General features: G+C 43.3%; 1 protein-coding gene across 2 annotated transcripts; it reads right to left on the reverse strand.

The window, feature by feature from the left end:
• Window positions 1-226: 226 nt before the first annotated feature.
• LOC123168495 (uncharacterized) lies at window positions 227-3,293 on the reverse strand. 2 transcript variants are annotated; one of them, XR_006484382.1, is made up of 4 exons: window positions 2,332-3,293; window positions 1,912-2,245; window positions 972-1,052; window positions 516-640 (listed from the first exon to the last, which is right to left on the reverse strand). XR_006484382.1 is itself a non-coding variant. In XM_044586379.1 (3 exons), exons 1-3 carry the CDS (start codon window positions 2,842-2,844, stop codon window positions 600-602), a joined length of 888 nt encoding a protein of 295 aa, XP_044442314.1. In that variant the 5' UTR covers window positions 2,845-3,287; the 3' UTR covers window positions 227-599. The 2 variants fall into 2 exon arrangements, 1 of the variants encoding a protein (XP_044442314.1); XM_044586379.1 differs by lacking the exon at window positions 972-1,052 and having other exon boundaries at window positions 227-640; window positions 2,332-3,287.
• Window positions 3,294-24,206: the final 20,913 nt, after the last annotated feature.

Below are 24,206 nucleotides of genomic sequence, written 5' to 3' on the forward strand. Positions count from 1 at the left end.
TCCTGAAAACAATGTAATGTGCAGAAGCTAGTTTTCTTCTTGTAGCGCTGTTGGATAAACTCTGAATTTTGTTCATACGTTACAAATTCATTTTCCTACTCCTTTGCCAGCACTCAAAACAGCACAACTAGAAGCACTATCAGCAGCTCACAACAAGAACCCGCTATATTTCGCATTTGTAGTAAGTTCATAGCCTAACAGAAACACAAGATCATCAACTCATTACTGGCAAGAACCACTGCCTTTTCATTTATACGAAGTGCATCATCATCCAGAAAAGAAATGGAAGATCATCAACCCATAGCAAGAACCCCTACAGGTAAATGATTCATCCAGGAAGCACCACAGAGATGAATGCCAGAAGAGCAACACTCGAACAGTTGGAGGCAACGATTTCAGCAGTTCTGAATCATAGAACCGCGAGCAACACTCAAAACAGAGCAAGTTTTAGCTAGCAGAAGAAACACAAGAGCTGATAAGTTTTCTCGACCTATATCAATCTATATGTAAAAGTAGGCGTCTAGTTCTGCTGTCATTGTGTCCGAGGCGGCCAAAATTCTGAGGAGTTGAACTGTCAGGACTCCTGCTTCGTTCTTTCTCTACTCTGCGTGGACATCCGGGTATCGCAGCCTACCATAGGCTGAATAAGCAGAAATAATGAGTCAGTTAGGCATCAGACCATTAATCAATGACAAGAACAAGTAGTCAAAACCTGAAACAATATAATTTGCAAGGAACTAAACTTTTATGCACTATCTATAGTAGGATACTATCGATCTGAATTTTCTTATCAGGTTAGAAACTTAGTATCTTCTCTGCAAAGATGAAACGAGACGACTGAACTTGATTTGGCTTTTTAGGTTCCATAATTTCTACTAGCGGCAAAATATTATGAAAATGATGAACTGAATTAGGTGAATCAAGAAAAGAAATGTGGAACTAGTAGTTTCGACTAGCTTCAGAGTTCATACCATCTTTTACCATGTGTACACAGACTGATACATCCACATGGCATTGGCACCTACTATTCCCATGCAACTACTTTTACCTTCCTACAAGACTACATCAGTGTCAGAAAAGTCCCAAGCCCTAACAAAACCTATCATAATATCCTTTTTCCAAGCACGATCAGACTAACACTCACTAAAGTAACACTCTAACTATTTCTTTTGAATTCTAAGACTCTAAATATCATGTTCATGCAGTAAGCAATAACAAATCTAATATCTGCACAAAAGAGATTCAAGACCACCAGTACATTTCTCGGCAAGGAAGATCACTAGGAAGCAGACCAATAATCTAAATCTCAAAGTTTTACAAAATAAAATAAAATGACAAGACCGATAATAGTACAACTCATGTACAAAACCGGACAACAATATAGCTCATGTGCAGAAACTAGATTTAATTTAGATTCTAGGAACCTGAATTTTTCTCACAGGTTATTCAACACAAATGAAATAGGCTCAATGCGTAAAACGGATACCACAATCTTCTTTGTTAAGGCTGAAAAGACATTTAATTAACTGATTCGTCTATTTCAGTTCCATAGTTTTTACTTGGGACAGAATAGCACCAAATAGAGGAACTAAATTATCTGAATCAAGGACAGTAGTATGAAACCAACACTTTCCATATCAAGGTTGCTGTGAAATGAACAATAAACTGCAAGACAACAATTCAAGGTTGCTGCAGACAATTCCAAACACCCAAAAGTTTCAGTTAACTGTTTTTCAGACTACAACAATTTCAGTAAACAGTTTGTCAGACCATAACAGTTTAAGTAAACTGATTTTCAAGCACAAGCAGATTAACACCCACTAAAACAAACACCTAAATCTGTACATTGTGCGTAACAAATTCAGTCAAAGACTACCATTAGGAAGTTGGGAGATGGAGAGTGGCTCTCACCTGGGGTCCTGGACAGGCACAGGACAATCTGGAGGGTCTCGCCGTTGCGTCCGTGGGGCAGGTTGACGACGAGCGGGATCAAACGCCCGTAGCGGCCCGCTCGGACGCACATGGCGATGTCGAACGGGAGGATGTCGGGGTGGGGGTGGCGGTGGGGGCCGATGCGGTTGTACAGCTCGTTCCTCAGCTGGTACACGGACCTCCCCGTGAAATGGAACTCGGACCAGCCGTCCTCGGCGAAGCCCCCCTCGGCGCTCGCTCGCACGAACCGGATCAGCCGCCGCACCCCTCGCTCGCGTCCCAGCATGTCGGGGAGCTCTCGGGGTCTGCGGCCCTGCAGTCGAGTCGCAGAAAACCAACGTCAAGAACTGCACAAATTCGGCAAGAACAGAGCCGGAGATTTCTCTCAGGCGAACTCACCAGAGTCGGCGGAGCTAGGCCTAGCGGACTGTTCGGGTCTCTGAGAGGGATAGGCTCGACGGTCCAGTACATCATGGTGCTGACGTTGTTGATGCCGTCGACGGTGACGTTCTTCAAGCGTAGGTACTTGCCGGTGTACTTGCCGTTGGCGCGGAGGTAGCGGCCGCCGGCGTTGCGGAGCAGGACGTCGTCCCTGAATCCCGTCTCGGCGGCCAGCCACATGACGGCCTGCAACTGCGGCTGGTCGTAGTCGCGCTGCTCGGCGCGGAAGCCGATGTGGCCGGGCGGCGCCCGCGTGGCCGTGGCGGCGAGGTAGCGGCCGTTGGCGGCGTTGTAGAGGAGCAGGTACGGCTCGGGCGCGTCGCCTTGGTCGATGTGCACCGCCCAGGCCGCCCTCAGCGCCGCGCGGCGCCGGTGGAGGGAGACGCTCTTCCCGTCGATGTTGGCGTGGAGGTACGTGCCGTGCACGCGGCTCCGCAGCCACACGTACTGCCTGTCGTGGAACTTGTCCATCGGTCGCCGGCGGTGGGCGCTGCTGCGCGGTGGCGAGAGGAGGGGTTTCTTGGGGCTCCGGCGAGCTCTGGCTGTTGGCTGTTGGTTGAGGCGGTTACGCCAAGGTGGGGTATTTGAAGGTGCCTGACACTGACACCATCGCTGTTCAGCCAGGGCTTTGGGTTTCGGGCCTGCGGGCCGTTTCCTCGGCCCGGCCCACACTCCCGAGCGCCACCTCTCCTCCGATTCCCGAACAGACGCGTGGCGGCGGCGGCCGGCAGCGCCACTCCCTCCACGCTGCCCCTCCGCGCCGGCGCGGCGAAGAACCGGCTGGCGGCACTACTTCTCTCCTTGCCCTGCCCCGGCACGCCGCACGCACGCCTGGCACCAGCGAAGCGAGGCAGCGCAACGACGGCGGGTAGGCAAACCACCGTCAGATCCGGGGAGACTGCTTGCTGCTGCTCGCCCGCTCGCCATCCTCTGCTTTGTGCTAAGCCTGTGTGCTGCGTGTGCGTGTGCGTGTGTGACACCATTTATTTATTTATTTTTGATCTGGCCTGCGTGACACCTGCTGCCTGCTTGTGTGCTGGTGTTTGCTCTAGCCCGATTTTATCTCAATTACTCAAAAATATATATTTACGTTTCACTTTGTTTTTTGTAGTTGTGGTGATGTGGAGTTACCCCGTTGTTGTAAAATTGTGTGATGGAAGTACATGGATCTTGTTGTTGAGGAGCCATTCATGTTTCGACATGACGGTTTAGCTATTGATGTTCCATGAATGTTTATGGGTTGTCTCGGACTATCTTGGCAACGATAATGTCATTCATTCTGTTGCTAAGGTTGGCATGGTGTCTAGTTCTCTTGTGTCACTATTCTAGATGGCAACAATTAAGGGCATCCCCGCTAGGTAATTACTCTTGCTTCCCATCTCCCTTAGCAAAAGCGCCCCCGTTACCCACCTCGTATCCCGACATCGGGGCCCTCTTCTTCTCGTCTTGGACACTTGACGCTTACTAGGTCCCCGTGGGGAGACCCGCACCGGTAGTGATACACATGCGTACACTTGGAGGCTTGAGATCAGAAGCGAAAAATATAGAGACGACATGATGACATCATTGACGGGGACTTGGGTAGCTCTTTATTGAGGGTGGTGTAGGGAAGCAACGGGCAGTATGGAAGGGCCAGTGGCGTAGCTTGAAAGGACTAGGCATCATGCTTTGGGAGGGAAAGGAAAAGGGGAAGTAGTGGCCAGCTACGACATATGGATGCGAAGTGTGACTATGTGTGAGGTTCATTTAACTATTTGTGGTGTGCTTTATAGTGTCCTGCAGAGCTAGTAGAGTTAGCATTCGACGAATCTGGATCTCTTTGACCAAAGTGCCACTGTTCAGGTGGTTTATCACATCTGCCTCTTTTTATCTTCTCAATGGTCGTAAAGTCAGAGGAAGCACTCCCCCCTCACCCCTTCGTTTTATATAAGGTCTAACTAATATTTTTGTCAATTTCGCTATATTTTCTCACATTATGCTTAGGGAAAGCAACCACCTTAATTACCTACTATGCAACACACTCATGCACATGTGCTAGCTTGGCCATGTGATGAGTGTACGAGGGTCCGCACCCATTGGTAAGTGCAACCTTCAATTATGTTTTGATTTTCTTATCAGATGGGAAATAAATAATATGAAAAATAATAGAGTCAGCGACAATTAATATGGATTGGAGGGACTATGTGATTATAGGTCGTCGGTTCGTAATCCCATTTTCCCTAGAAAAATCTACAATGGTACAAGAGTTTTTGGAGTTGGGCCCATTGAAATGAAAGGGAGGGAGTATATGCTGATATGTCCTTCTGTCAAAGGCTTTATGCTTCTTCAATCTTAAGTTGGCATCATCTTCTTCTGAATTTCTGACGTGTCAGAGGTGCTTTTCATGCATGTTTCGAGTTAAGACCTAGGGCGAGATGCTAGCGACCTCGCTAGGACCCATGGCGAAAACTATGATATCAGCTAACATCATAATCAACATGTAGGATCATCATGATATACGCTGTCATCATTATCCCATCCTCGAGGGTGGGCGATTGGTGAGGTCTTAGGACATCTTCAACGTCGACCCTAAAAATGGACACACTATTTATCCCATGGATGCGGATACAGGAGCCAGCCATCCAACCCTGTCCCCTAAACATATGTCCCAATTTTTTTTCTTGATCCACAATACTCAAAATAATAGCATATCAAATCTTCGATGAGTTAAAATATTCAAGTGTGACAGTAGTTCAAATGTAAAATAGTTCAAACATGAATTCAACTCGCATATATGTTCTAGCTGTCTCCTTTAACGTCCACAGATGCTCAATCAGATCTTCCTTAAGCTACTCATGAGTTGGTCGATGCCGAATTTGTTGACGCATTTGGACAAACTCATCAAATGTGACAGGATTCTAATTTTGAAGTTGCATAACCCATGTTCTCAAATTCCAAATCCCCGGCAGCATCTTCACCCTCACCCTTCATGATCATGTTGTGCATGATCACACAACATGTCATCACCTCCCACCAGGTCTTTAAATCCCATTGTTTAGCAGGTCCACAACACAACGACAAAACGGATTTGAAGCACTTCAAATGCCCTATCCAAATGCACTTAAACAAGCTTCTGCATGCTCCGCGTCTACAAGGACCGTCTGCATCATCACCATTTCATGAGCATAATCCTCCTCGTCGGATAGTCATCGGATGACTCAACATAGTGCTCGCGATGCACTCCATGTCTTATCCATTGCTTCAAAGGGAGAACAAATATAAAAAATTTAGCATGGGCATCTCACCACACACTTGCGGGGCATGGCGACCCCCACAAACGACATTTGTAGGGGAGGATGGTACATGTGTGACGGACGAACGATAGGTGTGGAACGATGGCATAGGCAAAGCTACATGCCGAAGGTGTGGAGCCACGGAGGTCATGCGAGGGCTTGGCGGGCGGGCGGCTTGGTACAGTGGTGATGGCATCCAGGCAGGAAGCGGATGCAGAGAAATGGGAAAGGGATGGAGACACGGGGTCCGGGTGTGGTTTTGGGTGGGCCGGGGGTGTCGGAGTCATGCGTAATGGAGGTCCAGACTCCCACCAAGCCCCCTAGTTTGCTTCTGGTTTGTGAGAAAGCAAACATGCGGAGTGGTCCATGGACCGATGCTGGATGACGTTATATAGAAAACCGCGCCCGGACAACTCGGTTCAGACGTTTGCGGGCGAATTGAGGGTCCACTCTGAACTTGTCCTTAGACATGACAATGGTGAACGTAGGAAGTTTGTACCTAGTCCAAAAAGAAAAGTTTATTCCTGGAGTAGAAATTGGACCGCTGTCCCTACATTCCATCATAATGAAAGAGAAAAAAAAGTATTCATTGCCTTAGTCGTGTTTGTCTTCAATGATTGATGCAGAGACCAAGGGTTATCGTCCTTTTCTAGAAAGAAGTTGACTTTGTGTTTCAACAATAAATTAGTTTTATACTTTCTGCCTGTGCCGATCTCGACATCCTGCTGAGCGTGCGAGTGTGTTCTGTGAGAACTCCTCTCAAAGAAAGATCAGTCATCTCCATCCAAGTTTATGCTAGTGGTTCTTCAGAGATACGAGCTAGTAAAATTGTGCATCAGAGGAACTTGGAATTAACAACACTGCTGTAAAGAAAAACTAACCACATATTGTTTATGAGTAAACCACATCTTGATCATCATCATCTTGTGCTTGTGTATGTCGGCGCGTGTGCAAGCTACGTAGTTGCAAGGACAATATATGTGCCCAAATAGCGTGGTGCCTCCGCATTACGAATTTGGAAAATAGATTCACAGAAATCGACTCCCTCCGTTTTTAAATATAAATCTTTTTAGAGATTTCAATAAGGACTATCGGCCTACAGGCCTGAGGGCCGTTTTCTCGGCCTGGCCAACACTTCCGAGCCTCTCTATATTCCTCCCGCAGACAGGCCCGCGGTGGCGGCCGTGGTTGGCAGCACCTCTCCTTCCCTTCATCAGCGAGCCTCTCCCTCCATGCTGCCCCAGCGCATCGTTGCGGCCACAAAGCGGCCGGCAGCACTGCTCCCTTGTTGCATTGTTCCAGTGAGCGCACGTACCCTACCACGACCAGCCGGCGCGACGGCACCGAGGTGAGGGAACCACCATCAGATCGGCGAGACTGCGAGGATTTGCAGTTTGCTGTTGCTCGCTAGCGCTTGGAAGGAAGTGTTGGTCTGCCATGAGATTCACCCGGCGTTTTAGTTGCGCTGCGCGTTGCCCTCTACTCACAATGATGCGTGTGTTGTGCTGAATGACAACACGACGCCTGCTGGTGGTGTCTCACTTTTTAGTGTTTCACTTTGATCTCTTCAGTGTTAATTACTCAACTTTACCTCTCATTTTTTTACTTAACTTCTTAGTGGTTCAATTCTTTGTTGTTTCACTTTTTTGCGAGAACAAACCTTTCATTTATTTTTCTTATATTTTTTTAAAAAGAAGCCCTAGCTGAGCGAGGCGATGCGCCACACAGTTCCTCGATCGACGGATCATGGAGATGACATGTTGATTATCCCTCTAGAGTAGGTGTTTAATCTCCTTAACAATCGCTGCATTGGCTGATCAATCTGGCTCTCATCTCATGATAGTTAGTCGCTAGTTCAGAATCGGTCTCAATGATGAGCGCTCAGACACCATTCCTAAGCAAGGCTAATTCCTTCTATGCATGCCAAAAGTTCAGCTTCCAAAGGGCTGTCGCAATTATGCAAATGTTTGCAAGAGGAGAGTACAATTGAACCGATGTCATCCCTGAGGATCATGTTGGCTCCTCCCCAAGGATGGAGCCGGCGGGGGCGAGCTGGGGCCATGGCCCCCCTCCCCCCATGGAGAACTTTTTCCCGAAAGCATTGCCCCCCCCCTCAATATTTCTCTTTCCCATTGGCCCCCTTTAGTAAGATTCCTGCCTCCGTCCGTGCACCTACTATGCTAGCTTCGGCGTTGAAACCACCATCCACGTTCAGCTTGTTGCTTAGTTGGAATGTCTGACACATTGTAATTGTGGCAGCGACACAATAAGATTCTCTCGGCTCCATTTGTGTATCTGTGGTGTGATTTTGGTTCTAGTGCCGCCATGGTGCTCGTACAATTAGATTTCGACAAATCAAGATCTCTAGATCATGTAATCTTTTGTTTAGGTGCTTATCTCGTCCGCCACTTTGTCTTCTCTATAGCGATAAAGGTGGAGGAAGCAAAAATTTCTATTATACTTTTTCTGCAAGACTTTATGTTTCTTCAATATTTAGTTGGTATCATTTTCGGTATGAGATTTTGGACACACCAGAGGGGCTTCTTCTGTTTGTTCAAGTTAAGACCTTGGCCGAGATGGTAATGCTACATTTGTGTTCGGTGGTGATGCTAGAACCCATGGCATATGGTGTGCATGCATTTGGATGTCTTAGACACTGTAGGACTATTGCCTAAAAATGAAAGAAGGATTTTCGACAAATTTGTGTGTAAGTTGACATCATAGGCTACACATAGTCTTGCTTTTGTATACATTGTAAACATTGTTTTTCGTGTTTCTGTTCCAACTACCATACCATCTTTGATGGTGTACCCTTGATGAGATCTTGGAAAAAATTAGTTGACTGTTCCTAGTTTCTATAGAAGTCATGCATAAATCGTGGAGTGTAGGAATTTTGTATCCGAAGTAGTGAAAATTCGGCCACTACCCTACATTCTATCTGAAGATCCAAATAATAAAAACCATTTGCGGTGTTGGTGAGTTTGGTTTTCAACCTTAGATTGATCTTATAATTTCTCTAAAGACCAATGAGAACTTAAGAAGTGATCGACTTTTCTCGAAACAATGGTTTTTTCCAAAGGCTTGCTTCTCAAGCGCAAACTTCTCGCTGGCTCTAGGGATCCAGTTGGCCTCTGTAGCCGCATTTCGAGATTCTATTGTGTTTACACTCTACGGTCCAATAGAATTGAATCATGTACTAAAGTGTAATAGGCAAAATGCCCGCTTCGTCTCCAAAATAAATCTTCTCTGTAGCCTTCATTTTTTTCTTGAAGCCTCCATGGAGTTGGAACAACTATATATGTTCTTTAGAAAAAATGAACACGTATATTCAGTATATGTTGTTTAGATAAACGTTTCCAATTGAGATTAGTTCACTTTTCAATACTCAACTTACCACTTTGCTCTCAACCATGAACTAAAAAACTAGTTAATGCACACATCCAACTTGTCAATCCGTTAAAGAATCAATCCCGAGCTTGGTTGACACTAGTTGTCACTAATGAGGCTGGTTTTCACCTTCTTGACTGGCCTATTAGTGTTGTAACGTCACACCTCCTTACATGTAGGACCCACCTAGAGAAAAATGGTATGTTCGTACCAATACCACATCAATTTTAGTTGCAATGTTTCTACAACAACCATAGTAAATAGTAACAACACATATTACTGACTCTCCAAACACATATGCAAATATAATTTAAATCATATCATCTTATACATGATATCCCATACAATACTTTGAAGGAAGTTTAAGTAATACTTGTATACTTGTAGGAACAAATTTCACTAGCCCCTACTACGACGACAACATCATATAATTCTCACAACATACTATTACTAACTCCTTTTCTTCAAGAAAGACAACTCCAAACTAGAATATATTGTTCATGGTGACAAATGGACTTGAAGGAGTTTGCAAATCAAAACTTGGATTTTGGTTATCAGCACCAATTGTAGATTGCAAGGCGAGTGCTTGCCAGAAATTAAAGCTATTCTCCATTTTCCATGGGTCAGCATCATCGAGCTCCACGTCGTTGATGCTATAGCGTTGGCTTCCTGACCCTTTGCTCTGTAGCCTCATGAAGTACTTCTGTGCATGGCTCGAAATCTGGGCTGGAGTCCTACTAGTGACGAAGTACTTTGATATCTCCTTCCATTTTCCACGACCACATGCACTCAACCCATGGAGAAAGAGCCTAGAATAACCATGTTCAAGATGAACTAGTTAGGTTAATTATTTCAAGGACATATTGATTATTAATATATTGGTGAAAAATGCACTAGTTGGAGTATTAAAACTTGTAACCAAATATTAACCCTTGTGCTAGTAAAGGACATCTCTCTTTATCTTTTACGATGTTATAATATAATATGTGATAATAGATGATTATAAATAAATAAGGAATTTCATAACTACCATGGTCATATATTGATAATAGATATAAATAGACCATGATAATACTTGCAATAGTAGTTTCATTCTTTACTATGAATATATAATTAACTACTCCATCTTTAGTTGTAAGGACAAGCGTCGGTGGTATTAACTTGTTAATGGAAGCACAGTAATGAAATAAAGTCGGTTGTTCACAAACAAAATATATACATCTTCATACTATTGTTTATGGTAAATGTGAAATGGGCACTATGAGTACAACAAAAATAAAAAAATAAACCTCCGATTCATGATAATGAAAACCCACATAATGGTTAATAATATGCTTTCTACTAAAATACACCCGACATCTCCAAGCGAATAATCAAAATGAAATAATTTTTTAAATCCAATGGAAAAATAGGAAGGATAAAACATGAATAACCTGTGTTCCTCTGTGGTCCAAAACCCCTTGGCACGTGGTGCAAGCACTGGTTGAGGGATGCACATCTTATTCTCCAACACCACCTTGTTCTCCTCCACCATCTGCATCTCTCCTTGTATCTCCATGGTTCGCATACTCTCTAATGGACGACCAAACAAAATACCCATTCCTTCCATGGCAACCTCCTTTTGCAATCCAAAGTTTTTATTCACAAGGCCATCCACAGTGTAAATGACACCATGGTCACTATTGGTACCATTGTACTCCTTCTTTGGACACTTCAACATATGCATCTCCGTAACAAGATCATGATACAAGTCTGTTACCTGTTGCATGGTCTTCCTAGGGAACCATGCTTTGAGATTGGCCACAATATCATGCTTCTTGTCCTTCTCATGGCTGGTAACATCATTGTTGTAGTAGTTGTTGAGACGATCAATGATTGATCTTGCCCCCTCTACCTCAGAGGGGTTCCACTCCTGGTTGACTCTTTGATTCATGGAGGAAATTTGAGGCTTTTTCAGGGAAAACTTATGGGAGTTGGATAAAACTATGAGAGGTATGATACCGAAAGAGTGTTTGTATGGAGAGGGTGACGAGGAGGGTATGCTATTTATAGCATCACCATATAGCAAATATTGTTCTGATGGTAAAACATGATTAAAAGACTATAAATGCTAGTGACCTGTATCTTCTGTATGAAATATTATATCTGATTTATGACATATCGAGACTAGCAATTTCATATCTAATTTATTGTCAATATAGTTTCGGCGAACAATGAATGCATATTTCAATTGTACTAATAATTCCTCGCCCAAAATATATATACCTACGTCACATATATGATCCATTAAGTGCTATATAATCAAAGCGTATCTTGCTATAAGTCGTGATATTACACACACTATTTTGACTTGCCATGTGACAGTGTAGAAGTTCAAACACTGACATCAGAGTCTTGATCTTGTCTATCTTCTAAAGGATGTTCTAAAGAATCTATAAATGGCACAAATTACATATATATTTCTCCACTCGATATTTCTTCTACGTGCACATCAATTTAATGCACAACACAAAAATTACGATTCAGATATACATATGGTTGACCGGCGAATGATCGCATGGGTGTATGATTCAAGAAACTTAAGTCATGGGCAGAGACTAGTCTTTGCATTAAATTCAAATATTTAATCCACATGATTGTGTCAAATTTCCTTTGTTGCTAAAAAATGAACTATTGCATACGATCATCTCTCAAATTTCATACGAATTTCCCTGATTCCCAAACAAAGCCTCGATATGAACAAGGCTTTCTTATGTAACCATGATGACTTCTTTCATAAAATATACTAATATGAAATTATTATGTTGCACCATACTACGTGAAGGAAAAAAGATTGGATAGGTTTCCAAAAGAAAAGAAAAATTACATAACCACCATGATCGGTACTATGACTTTCACCATTGCTCACAACTTCCCCATGATAGACTGATGTCTACTACACAACCTTCTTCTTGTAGACGTTGTTGGGCCTCCAAGTGTAGAGGTTTGTAGGACAGTAGCAAATTTCCCTCAGGTGGATGACCTAAGGTTTATCAATCCGTGGGAGGCGTAGGATGAAGATGGTCTCTCTCAAACAACCCTACAACCAAATAACAAAGAGTCTCTTGTGTCCCCAACACACCCAATACAATGGTAAATTGTATAGGTGCACTAGTTCGGCGAAGAGATGGTGATACAAGTGCAATATGGATGGTAGATATAGATTTTTGTAATCTGAAAATATAAAAACAGCAAGGTAGCAAGTGGCAAAAGTGAGCGTAAATGGTAATGCAATGCTAGGAAACAGGGCCTAAGGTTCATACTTTCACTAGTGCAAGTTCTTTCAACAATAATAACATAATTGGATCATATAACTATCCCTCAACATGCAACAAAGAGTCACTCCAAAGTCACTAATAGCGGAGAACAAACGAAGAGATTATGGTAGGGTACGAAACCACCTCAGAGTTATCCTTTCTGATCGATCTATTCAAGAGTCCATAGTAAAATAACACGAAGCTATTCTTTCTGTTCGATCTATCCTAGAGTTCATACTAGAATAACACCTTAAGACACAAATCAACCGAAACCCTAATGTCACCTAGATACTCCAATGTCACCACAAGTATCCATGAGTATGGTTATACGATATGCATCACACAATCTCAGATTCATCTATTCAACCAACACAAAGAACTTCAAAGAGTGCCCCAAAGTTTCTACCAGAGAGTCAAGACGAAAACGTGTGCGAAACCCTATGCATAGATTCCCAAGGTCACGGAACCCGCAAGTTGATCACCAAAACATACATCAAGTGGATCAATAGAATACCCCATTGTCACCACGGGTATCCCACGCAAGACATACATCAAGTGTTCTCAAATCCTTAAAGACTCCATCCGATAAGATAACTTCAAAGGTAAAACTCAATCCATTACAAGAGATAGAGGGGGAGAAACATCATAAGATCCAACTATAATAGCAAAGCTCGCGATACATCAAGATCGTGCCGAATCAAGAACAAGAGAGAGAGAGAGAGAGATCAAACACATAGCTACTGGTACATACCCTCAACCCCGAGGGTGAACTACTCCCTCCTCGTCCTCGTCATGGAGAGCGCCGGGATGATGAATATGGCCACCGGTGAGGGATCCCCCTCCGGCAAGGTGCCGGAACAGGGCCCCGATTGGTGTTTGGTGGCTACAGAGGCTTGCGGCGGCAGAACTCCCCATCTAGGTTATGTTTTGGAAGTTTGGGTATATATAAGAGGTGTTGGCTGTTGGGGAACGTAGCAATAATTCAAAATTTCCTACGCATCACCAAGATCAATCTATGGAGTAATCTAGCAACGAGGGGAAGGGGAGTGCATCTACATACCCTTGTAGATCGCGAGCGGAAGCGTTCAAGAGAACGGGGTTGATGGAGTCGTACTCGTCGTGATCCAAATCACCGATGATCCTAGCGCCGAACGGACGGCACCTCCGCGTTCAACACACGTACGGAGCAGCGACGTCTCCTCCTTCTTGATCCAGCAAGGGGGGAGGAGAGGTTGATGGAGATCCAGCAGCACGACGGCGTGGTGGTGGAAGTAGCGGGATCCCGGCAGGGCTTCGCCAAGCGCAAGCGGGGAGGAAGAGGTGTCACGGGAGGGAGAGGGAGGCGCCAGGGCTTAGATATTGCTGCCCTCCCTCCCCCCCACTATATATAGGGCCAAGGGAGAGGGGGGGCGCAGCCTTGGCCCTTCCTCCAAGGAAGGGTGCGGCCAGGGAGGAGTCCATCCTCCCCAAGGCACCTCGGAGGTGCCTTCCCCCTTTAGGACTCTCCCTTTACCTTATCTCTTGGCGCATGGGCCTCTTGGGGCTGGTTCCCTTGGCCCATATAGGCCAAGGCGCACACCCCACAGCCCATGTGCCCCCCGGGGCAGGTGGACCCCTTTGTGGACCCCCGGACCCCTTTCGGCACTCCCGGTACAATACCGATAAAGTGCGAAACTTTTCCGGCGACCAAAATAAGACTTCCCATATACAAATCTTTACCTCCGGACCATTCCGGAACTCCTCGTGACGTCCGGGATCTCATCCGGGACTCCGAACAACTTTCGGGTTACCGCATACTAATATCTCTATAACCCTAGCGTCATCGAACCTTAAGTGTGTAGACCCTACGGGTTCGGGAACCATGCAGACACGACCGAGACGTTCTCCGGTCAATAACCAACAGCGGGATCTGGATACCCATGTTGGCTCCCACATGTTCCACGATGATCTCATCGGATGAACCACGATGTTGGGGATTCAATCAATCCCGTATGCAATTCCCTTTGTCTATCGGTATGTTACTTGCCCGAGATTCGATCGTCGGTATCCCGATACCTTGTTCAATCTCGTTACCGGCAAGTCTCTTTACTCGTTCCGTAACTCACATCATCCCGTGATCAACTCCTTGGTCACATTGTGCACATTATGATGATGTCCTACCGAGTGGGCCCAGAGATACCTCTCCGTTTACACGGAGTGACAAATCCCAGTCTCGATTCATGCCAACCCAACAGACACTTTCGGAGATACCTGTAGTGCACCTTTATAGCCACCCAGTTACGTTGTGACGTTTGGTACACCCAAAGTATTCCTACGGTATCCGGGAGTTGCACAATCTCATGGTCTAAGGAAATGATACTTGACATTAGAAAAGCTCTGAGCAAACGAACTACACGATCTTGTGCTAGGCTTAGGATTGGGTCTTGTCCATCACATCATTCTCCTAATGATGTGATCCCGTTATCAACGACATCCAATGTCCATGGTCAGGAAACCGTAACCATCTATTGATCAACGAGCTAGTCAACTAGAGGCTTACTAGGGACATGGTGTTGTCTATGTATCCACACATGTATCTGAGTTTCCTATCAATACAATTCTAGCATGGATAATAAACGATTATCATGAACAAGGAAATATAATAATAACCAATTTATTATTGCCTCTAGGGCATATTTCCAACATTGGCGTCGGGAACAAGTCAGGGGGGTCTCCGAGGCGGCCACGAGGTAGGGGGCGCGCCCAGGGGGCAGGGCGTGCCCCCACCCTCGTGGGTGCCTCGGGACTCTTCTGGTCCATCTCCGATACTCCGTGGGCTTCTTCTGGTCCAAAAATAATCTCCGTGAAATTTTAGGTTAATGATACGTCTCCAATGTATCTATAATTTTTGATTGTTCCATGCTATATTATATTCTGTTTTGGACATTAATGGGCTTTATTATACGCTTTTATATTATTTTTGGGACTATCCTATTAACCGGAGGCCCAGCCCAGAATTACTGTTTTTTTGCCTATTTCAGAGTTTCGCAGAAAAAGAATATCAAACGGAGTCCAAACGGAATGAAACCTTCGGGAACGTGATTTTCAGAACGAACGTGATCCAGAGGACTTGGACCCTACGTCAAGACATCAACCAGGAAGGCACGAGGTAGGGGGCGCGCCTACCCCCTGGGCGCGCCCTCCACCCTCGTGGGCCCCATGTTGCTCCACCGACGTACTTCTTCCTCCTATATATACCTACGTACCCCCAAACTACCAGATACGGAGCCAAAAACCTAATTCCATCGCCGCAACCTTCTGTACCCGTGAGATCCCATCTTGGGGCCTTTTCCGGAGCTCCGCCGGAGGGGGCATCGATCACGGAGGGCTTCTACATCAACACCATAGCCTCTCCGATGATGTGTGAGTAGTTTACCTCAGACCTTCGGGTCCATAGTTATTAGCTAGATGTCTTCTTCTCTCTTTTTGGATCTCAATACAATGTTCTCCCCCTCTCTTGTGGAGATCTATTCGATGTAATCTTCTTTTGCGGTGTGTTTGTTGAGACCGATGAATTGTGGGTTTGTGATCAAGTTTATCTATGAACAATATTTGAATCTTCTCTGAATTCTTTTATGTATGATTGGTTATCTTTGCAAGTCTCTTTGAATTGTCAGTTTGGTTTGGCCTACTAGATTGATCTTTCTTGCAATGGGAGAACTGCTTAGCTTTGGGTTCAATCTTGCGGTGTCCTTTCCCAGTGACAGTAGGGGCAGCAAGGCACGTATTGTATTGTTGCCATCGAGGATAACAAGGTGGGGTTTATATCATATTGCATGAGTTTATCCCTCTACATCATGTCATCTTACTTAAAGCGTTACTCTGTTCTTTTGAACTTAATACTCTAGATGCATGCTGGATAGCGGTCGATGTGTGGAGTAATAGTAGTAGATGCAGGCAGGAGTCGGTCTACTTGTCTCGCACGTGATGCCTATAGACATGATCATACCTAGATATTCTCATAACTATGCTCAATTCTGTCAATTGCTCAACAGTAATTTGTTCACCCACCGTAATACTTATGCTCTTGAGAGAAGCCACTAGTGAAACCTATGGCCCCCGGGTCTATTTTCCATCATATTAATCTCCCTACAACAAGTTATTTCTAGCACCATTTTTATTTTGCTTTCTTTACTTTGCATCTTTATCATAAAAATACCAAAAATATTATCTTATCATATCTATCAGATCTCACTCTCGTAAGTGACCGTGAAGGGATTGACAACCCCTTTATTGCGTTGGTTGCGAGGATTTATTTGTTTGTGTAGGTGCGAGGGACTCGTGCGTGGCCTCCTACTGGATTGATACCTTGGTTCTCAAAAACTGAGGGAAATACTTACGCTACTTTGTTGCATCACCCTTTCCTCTTCAAGGGAAAACCAACGCAGTGCTCAAGAGGTAGCAAGAAGGATTTCTGGCGCCGTTGCTGGGGAGTCTACGCAAAAGTCAGCATACCAAGTACTCATCACAAACCCTTATCTCCCGCATTATATTATTTGCCATTTGCCTCTCATTTTCCTCTCCCCCACTTCACCCTTGCCGTTTTATTCACCCTCTCTTTTCCGTTTGCCTCTTTTTCGCTTGCTTGTCGTTATGGCTAGTCCCCTATCTTCTCAGTTGTCTCCCGAGAATGAAGTTCTTAATTTTAAGCAAAGGGAGGGAGAAAATCTAAAAGACGCCTGGTATAGAATTTGCAATGCTCAAAATAGATCTACCAGGAAGCAATCTACTTCCGTTCTTCTCCGCAATTTTTATGTAGGCGCTACTCCTTGGTACAGATATATCCTTGATACCATTACCGGAGGGAATTTCTTGGGTAGCCATACTTTTGATTCTTATAATGCTATAATAGATTTGTTTGGCTCACCACCTCTTTTGGTTAATGGAACTATGTTAACTTTGGAGCATGTAATGCAAAGACTTGAAATTATTGAAAACAAAGTTGCTACCATAGAGTTAATTGAAAATCTGGATAAAAAGATCCACAATCAAATTACCCAATATGGATCTAAAGTAGGAGTCACTTTGAAAAATATTAAGGAGAAGGAACCCATAGTTAATGAAAGAATAAATCAAGATTCCACTAGAATCGATAAACTTGAGGGTATCATTACCAACTTGGGAACCACTTTTTCTTCCGTAAAGAATACTCCAAGTCCTCCAAGTAATATTGCCAAGCTTATGTATGTTCCTAAAAATAAGGGTGAATCCTCTAGTAAGGAAACTGCGGATCTCAAATCTATAAGTATTCATCCCAATCTTTTTGCTATCATTAAGGAACCATTTGCTACAAATGAATTTTTCGATTTTGTGCCTAGAAGTTTGATAATTAATAAAAAGAAAGAAACTCCTAAGGGTGATAGATGTCTTATTAAATAATTGCCTACCAAAGATGGCAATACCTAGATCTATCCTTGCTATTACGCCTAGCTAGGGGCGTTAAACGATAGCGCTTGTTGGGAGGCAACCCAATTTTATTTTTAGTTTTTTTTGCTTTTTGCTTCTGTTTAGGAATAAATATTTGATCTAGCCTCTTGTTAGATTTGTTTTTATGTTTTAATTAGTGTTTGTGCCAAGTTTAACCTATAGGATCTTTTTGGATGATAGTTATTTGATCTTGCTGAAAATTGCAGAAACTTTCTGTTGACGAAAACAATTGTTAAAAATCACCAGAACGTGATAAAATATTGATTCCAATTGCTGCTGATCAATAAACAAATTTTCTAGTTCTTCCTATTTTGGATGAATTTTTGGAGTTCCAGAAGTTTGCGTTAGTTACAGATTACTACAGAATTTTCTGTTTTTGACAGATTCTGTTTTTCCTGTGTTGTTTGCTTATTTTGATGAATCTATGGCAAGTAAAATAGTTTATAAACCATAGAGAAGTTGGAATATAGTAGGTTTAACACCAATATAAATAAAGAATTAGTTCATTACAGTACCTTGAAGTGGTGTTTTCTTTTCTTTCGCTAACGGAGCTCATGAGATTTTCTGTTAAGTTTTGTGTTGTGAAGTTTTCAAGTTTTGGGTAAAAGATTTGATGGATTATGGAACAAGGAGTGGAAAGAGGCTAAGCTTGGGGATGCCCATGGCACCCCAAGATAATCTAAGGACACCAAAAAGCCAAAAGCTTGGGGATGCCCCGGAAGGCATCCCCTCTTTCGTCTACTTCCATTGGTAACTTTACTTGGAGCTATATTTTTATTCACCACATGATATGTGTTTTGCTTGGAGTGTCTTGTATTATTTGAGTCTTTATTTGTTAGTTTTCCACAATCATCTTTGCTGTACACACCTTTTGAGAGAGACACACATGATTCGGAAATTGTTAGAATACTCTATGTGCTTCACTTATATCTTTTGAGTTATATAGTTTTTGCTCTAGTGCTTCACTTATATTTTTTTAGAGCACGGTGGTGGATTTGTTTTATAGAAACTATTGTTCTCTCATGCTTCACTTAGATTATTTTGAGAGTCCTACAAAACAGCATGGTAATTTGCTTTAATGATGATAGGCATTCAAGATTAGTAAATGATTTCTTATGAGTGTGTTGAATACTATGAGAAGTTAGATGCTTGATAATTGTTTTGAGATATGGAGATGATGATATTAGAGTCATGCTAATTGAGTAGTTGTGAATTTGAGGAATACTTGTGTTAAAATTTGTGATTCCCGTAGCATGCACGTATGGTGAACCGTTATGTGATGAAGTCGGAGCATGATTTATTTATTGATTGTCTTCCTTATGAGTGGCGGTCGGGGACGAGCGATGGTCTTTTCCTACCAATCTATCCCCCTAGGAGCATGCGTGTAATACTTTGCTTTGATAACTTCTAGATTTTTGCAATAAGTATATGAGTTCTTTATGACTAATGTTGGGTCCATGGATTATACGCACTTTTCTTCCTTCCACCATTGCTAGCCTCTATAATACCGCGCACTTTTCGCCGATATCAAACACCTATCGTATACCTTCCTCAAAACAGCCACCATACCTACCTATCATGGCATTTCCATAGCCATTCCGAGATATATTGCCATGCAACTTTCGACCGTTTCGTTTACTATGACACGCTCCATCATTGTCATATTGCTTCGCATGATCATGTAGTTGACATTGTATTTGTGGCAAAGCCACCGTTCATAATTCTTTCATACATGTCACTCTTGATTCATTGCATATCCCGGTACACCGCCGGAGGCATTCACATAGAGTCATATTTTGTTCTAAGTATTGAGTTGTAATTGTTGAGTTGTAAGTAAATAAAAGTGTGATGATCATCATTTTTAGAGCATTGCCCCAAGTGAGGAAAGGATGATGGAGACTATGATTCCCCCACAAGTTGGGATGAGACTCCGGACTAAAAAAAGAGGCCAACAAAAGAGAGAAAAGGCCCAAATAAAAAAATGAGAGAAAAAGAGAGAAGGGACAATGTTACTATCCTTTTACCACACTTGTGCTTCAAAGTAGCACCATGATCTTCATGATAGAGAGTCTCCTATGATATCACTTTCATATACTAGTGGGAAATTTTCATTATAGAACTTGGCTTGTATATTCCAATGATGGGCTTCCTCAAATGCCCTAGGTCTTCGTGAGCAAGCAAGTTGGATGCACACCCACTTAGTTCCTTTTGTTGAGCTTTCATATACTTATAGCTCTAGTGCATCCGTTGCATGGCAATCCCTACTCACTCACATTGATATCTATTAATGGGCATCTCCATAGCCCGTTGATACGCCTAGTTGATGTGAGACTATCTTCTCCCTTTTGTCTTCTCCACAACCACCATTCTATTCCACATATAGTGCTATGTCCATGGCTCACGCTCATGTATTGCGTGAAGATTGAAAAAGTTTGAGAACATCAAAAGTATGAAACAATTGCTTGGCTTGTCATTGGGGTTGTGCATGATTTAAATACTTTGTGTGGTGAAGATAGAGCATAGCCAGACTATATGATTTTGTAGGGATAACTTTCTTTGGCCATGTTATTTTGAGAAGACATAATTGCTTAGTTAGTATGCTTGAAGTATTATTATTTTTATGTCAATATTAAACTTCTGTCTTCAATCTTTCGGATCTGAATATTCATAACACAATTAAGAGAATTACATTGAAATTATGCCAAGTAGCATTCCACATCAAAAATTCTGTTTTTATCATTTACCTACTTGAGGACGAGCAGGAATTAAGCTTGGGGATGCTTGATACGTCTCCAACGTATCTATAATTTTTTATTGTTCCATGCTATATTATATTCTGTTTTGGACATTAATGGAATTTATTATAAAATTTTATATTATTTTTGGGACTAACCTATTAACCGGAGGCCCAGCCCAGAATTGCTGTTTTTTTGCCTATTTCAGAGTTTCGCAGAAAAAGAATATCAAACGGAGTCCAAACGGAATGAAACCTTCGGGAACGTGATTTTCAGAACGAACGTGATCCAGAGGACTTGGACCCTACGTCAAGACATCAACCAGGAAGGCACGAGGTAGGGGGGCGCGCCTACCCCCCTGGGCGCGCCATCCACCCTCGTGGGCCCCACGTTGCTCCACCGACGTACTTCTTCCTCCTATATATACCTACGTACCCCCAAACTACCAGATACGGAGCCAAAAACCTAATTCCACCGCCGCAACCTTCTGTACTCGTGAGATCCCATCTTGGGGCCTTTTCCGGAGCTCCGCCGGAGGGGGCATCGATCATGGAGGGCTTCTACATCAACACCATAGCCTCTCCGATGAAGTTTGAGTAGTTTACCTCAGACCTTCGGGTCCACAGTTATTAGCTAGATGGCTTCTTCTCTCTTTTTGGATCTCAATACAATGTTCTCCCCCTCTCTTTTGGAGATCTATTCGATGTAATCTTCTTTTGCGGTGTGTTTGTTGAGATCGATGAATTGTGGGTTTATGATCAAGTTTATCTATGAACAATATTTGAATCTTCTCTGAATTCTTTTATGTATGATTGGTTATCTTTGCAAGTCTCTTCGAATTATCAGTTTGGTTTGGCCTACTAGATTGATCTTTCTTGCAATGGGAGAAGTGCTTAGCTTTGGGTTCAATCTTGCGGTGTCCTTTCCCAGTGACAGTAGGGGCAGCAAGGCACGTATTGTATTGTTGCCATCGAGGATAACAAGGTGGGGTTTATATCATATTGCATGAGTTTATCCCTCCACATCATGTCATCTTACTTAAAGTGTTACTCTGTTCTTTTGAACTTAATACTCTAGATGCATGCTGGATAGCGGTCGATGTGTGGAGTAATAGTACTACATGCAGGCAGGAGTCGGTCTACTTGTCTTGGACGTGATGCCTATATACATGATCATACCTAGATATTCTCATAACTATGCTCAATTCTGTCAATTGCTCAACAGTAATTTGTTCACCCACCGTAATACTTATGCTCTTGAGAGAAGCCACTAGTGAAACCTATGGCCCCCGGGTCTATTTTCCATCATATTAATCTCCCTACAACAAGTTATTTCTAGCGCCGTTTTTATTTTGCTTTGTTTACTTTGCATCTTTATCATAAAAATACCAAAAATATTATCTTATCATATCTATCAGATCTCACTCTTGTAAGTGACCGTGAAGGGATTGACAACCCCTTTATTGCGTTGGTTGCGAGGATTTATTTGTTTGTGTAGGTGCGAGGGGCTCGTGCGTGGCCTCCTACTGGATTGATACCTTGGTTCTCAAAAATTGAGGGAAATACTTACGCTACTTTGCTGCATCACCCTTTCCTCTTCAAGGGAAAACCAACGCAGTGCTCAAGAGGTAGAAGTTAACAGGTTAGTCCCAGAAATCATATAAAATAGCATATAAATGCATATAAAACATCCTAGATGGATAATATAATAGCATGGAACAATCAAAAATTATAGATACGTTGGAGACGTATCATAGACCCACCTTATATAGGTGATGGACATACATTGTTGTGTATTTACGTCATCTATTGGAGATGCTATTAGAATTCCACTCAGGTTAACGTTGTCTCTCTTGTCCTGCTTCAGCCTCGCCGTCGTACAACTCACCGGAGCTGCTCCAACTACGAAGCCCTCCATCACAGCGGAGCATTACCCCGGGCTCCATGTCCAGATGCCTAAGATCTTCCTCCCCTCCTCCGACAGCCAAATCAGCCGGAGCTTCCTCACCGACCAACCCTATCACGCTGAGATCGATATGGCTTCGCCAAAGAGGTTGTACACTTTTTGCATCGCTTTTTTACTCTACATGTTATATATATATATATTGTCCACTGAGCACACATAGTAACGTGAAATACGATTAGTTTCTCCTACTATATGACAAGCAGTGAGGTACCAGGCAACTTAGCTATCTGTGATGGACTCTCTTGAATGCCATCATTATTTATCTCTACGCGCTTGAGCTGTGCATTCGTAGATGGGCCTGGGAGTTGAGCTAGTAGGGCAGTGGCCTGGGTCCAAAGTAGTGGAAGTAGCACAAAAACATTTTTCAGTGTAGGCTTTTCCCTGCTCAAGCCGGCCTACTAGAATCGCCAGTGCTTTAAAGGAAAAGTGAAGGAAAAACATAGAAATTGGAAAGTTTCCTATGGTACTACTATTCATGCATTTGGTTCAAAGGAATGGAGTAAAGGAAAACTATAGGATTTGTTCCTTTAGTGTCTCCTTGAAAGAAAAACCGTAGGAATTTTAATATCCACTTGTTCTCCTTTTCAAATTCCTATTCATGAAGCACAAGACTAAGAGATAGTAGCATAATAGAATTATAACCGTACATTTTCTTGTGGTTTGGCTTAATCTCACCATGCTTCTTTGCATCCTGTGATCTTCCCATTCTTGTGAACCAAACACCCAGATTGGCAGAAATCCTGTGTTTTTAAATTCTCTGTTTTGCACGTGCATTCCTATCCTATTACTGTGTATTTCCTATCCCTGTGTTGTTAGAATCCTCCAATTCAAACGAGCCCTTATAGAATTAATTCTCTTACATATGGTTGTCAAAAAAACCATGTGTGGTTTGTCCCGTCCACCCCAGCTCAGCTGCTCCAACGACACAAGGGTCCACCACAGTAGGGATCCGACCTCCAGACTGTCTTTCGCTGCCTTAGATCTTCTTCCCCGCTGCCGGCAGCCACGACAACTGCATTACCATCATCAACCGAGCAGATGACCTCGAGGACTACACGGGTCCGCAAGAGAGGTCGCACTCTTTCGTGTCTGCTTACATTATGCATTGCTTAATATTACATGCTACTTTATCGTCCTGTTCACCGATTAGACTCCGAGTTAGCTCCAAACTAATGCTCAAACTTGAGTTTTTTAATGGTTGTGGGGTACATATCGGGGCCGCAATCAATAGTATCTATCTACTATTTGGTTAATATCTGGTGTCTACTATGAGTTTCATGTTGGGTGGGAAACAAACAGTAAAGAAGCCATTATTTGTATTTTTCAACTGAAGCCATTATCTGCCTGCTATCATTGGTTTTGGGTGACACTACTAGGAAAAGGGCTATAGATGATATGGCCACTAATGGCGCACCAGACATGTGGTGCGCCATTACTATATACTAATGGCGCACCATGTGTTGGTGCGCCATTAGTAATATATTACTAATGGCGCACCTGGTGTTTGGTGCGCCATTAGTAGTTTTGAAAAACAAAAGTATTACTAATGGCGCACCGTGGTATAGTGCGCCATTACTAGTTGACATAGTAATGGCGCACCACACCCACCGTGCGCCATTAGTAGTTTTGAAAAAAAAATTTGTTAGTAATGCCGAGCCCCACCTCCCCTCGCTCCGTCGCCCCCCTCCCCTCGCCGCCCCCTTGCCCCACCT

This window comes from Triticum aestivum, chromosome 7D (assembly GCF_018294505.1).
Source record: "Triticum aestivum cultivar Chinese Spring chromosome 7D, IWGSC CS RefSeq v2.1, whole genome shotgun sequence".
Classification (NCBI taxonomy): domain Eukaryota; kingdom Viridiplantae; phylum Streptophyta; class Magnoliopsida; order Poales; family Poaceae; genus Triticum; species Triticum aestivum.

Excerpts from the sequence above, each read along its gene's own strand:
- LOC123168495 (XM_044586379.1), bottom strand. The coding sequence starts at position 2,844 with ATGGACAAGTTCCACGACAGGCAGTACGTGTGGCTGCGGAGCCGCGTG. Across the intron at positions 2,246-2,331 it reads GCCTAGCTCCGCCGACTCTG|GGCCGCAGACCCCGAGAGCT; the intron begins GTGAGTTCGCCT and ends ACTCGACTGCAG. Across the intron at positions 641-1,911 it reads GTGCCTGTCCAGGACCCCAG|CCTATGGTAGGCTGCGATAC; the intron begins GTGAGAGCCACT and ends CTGCTTATTCAG.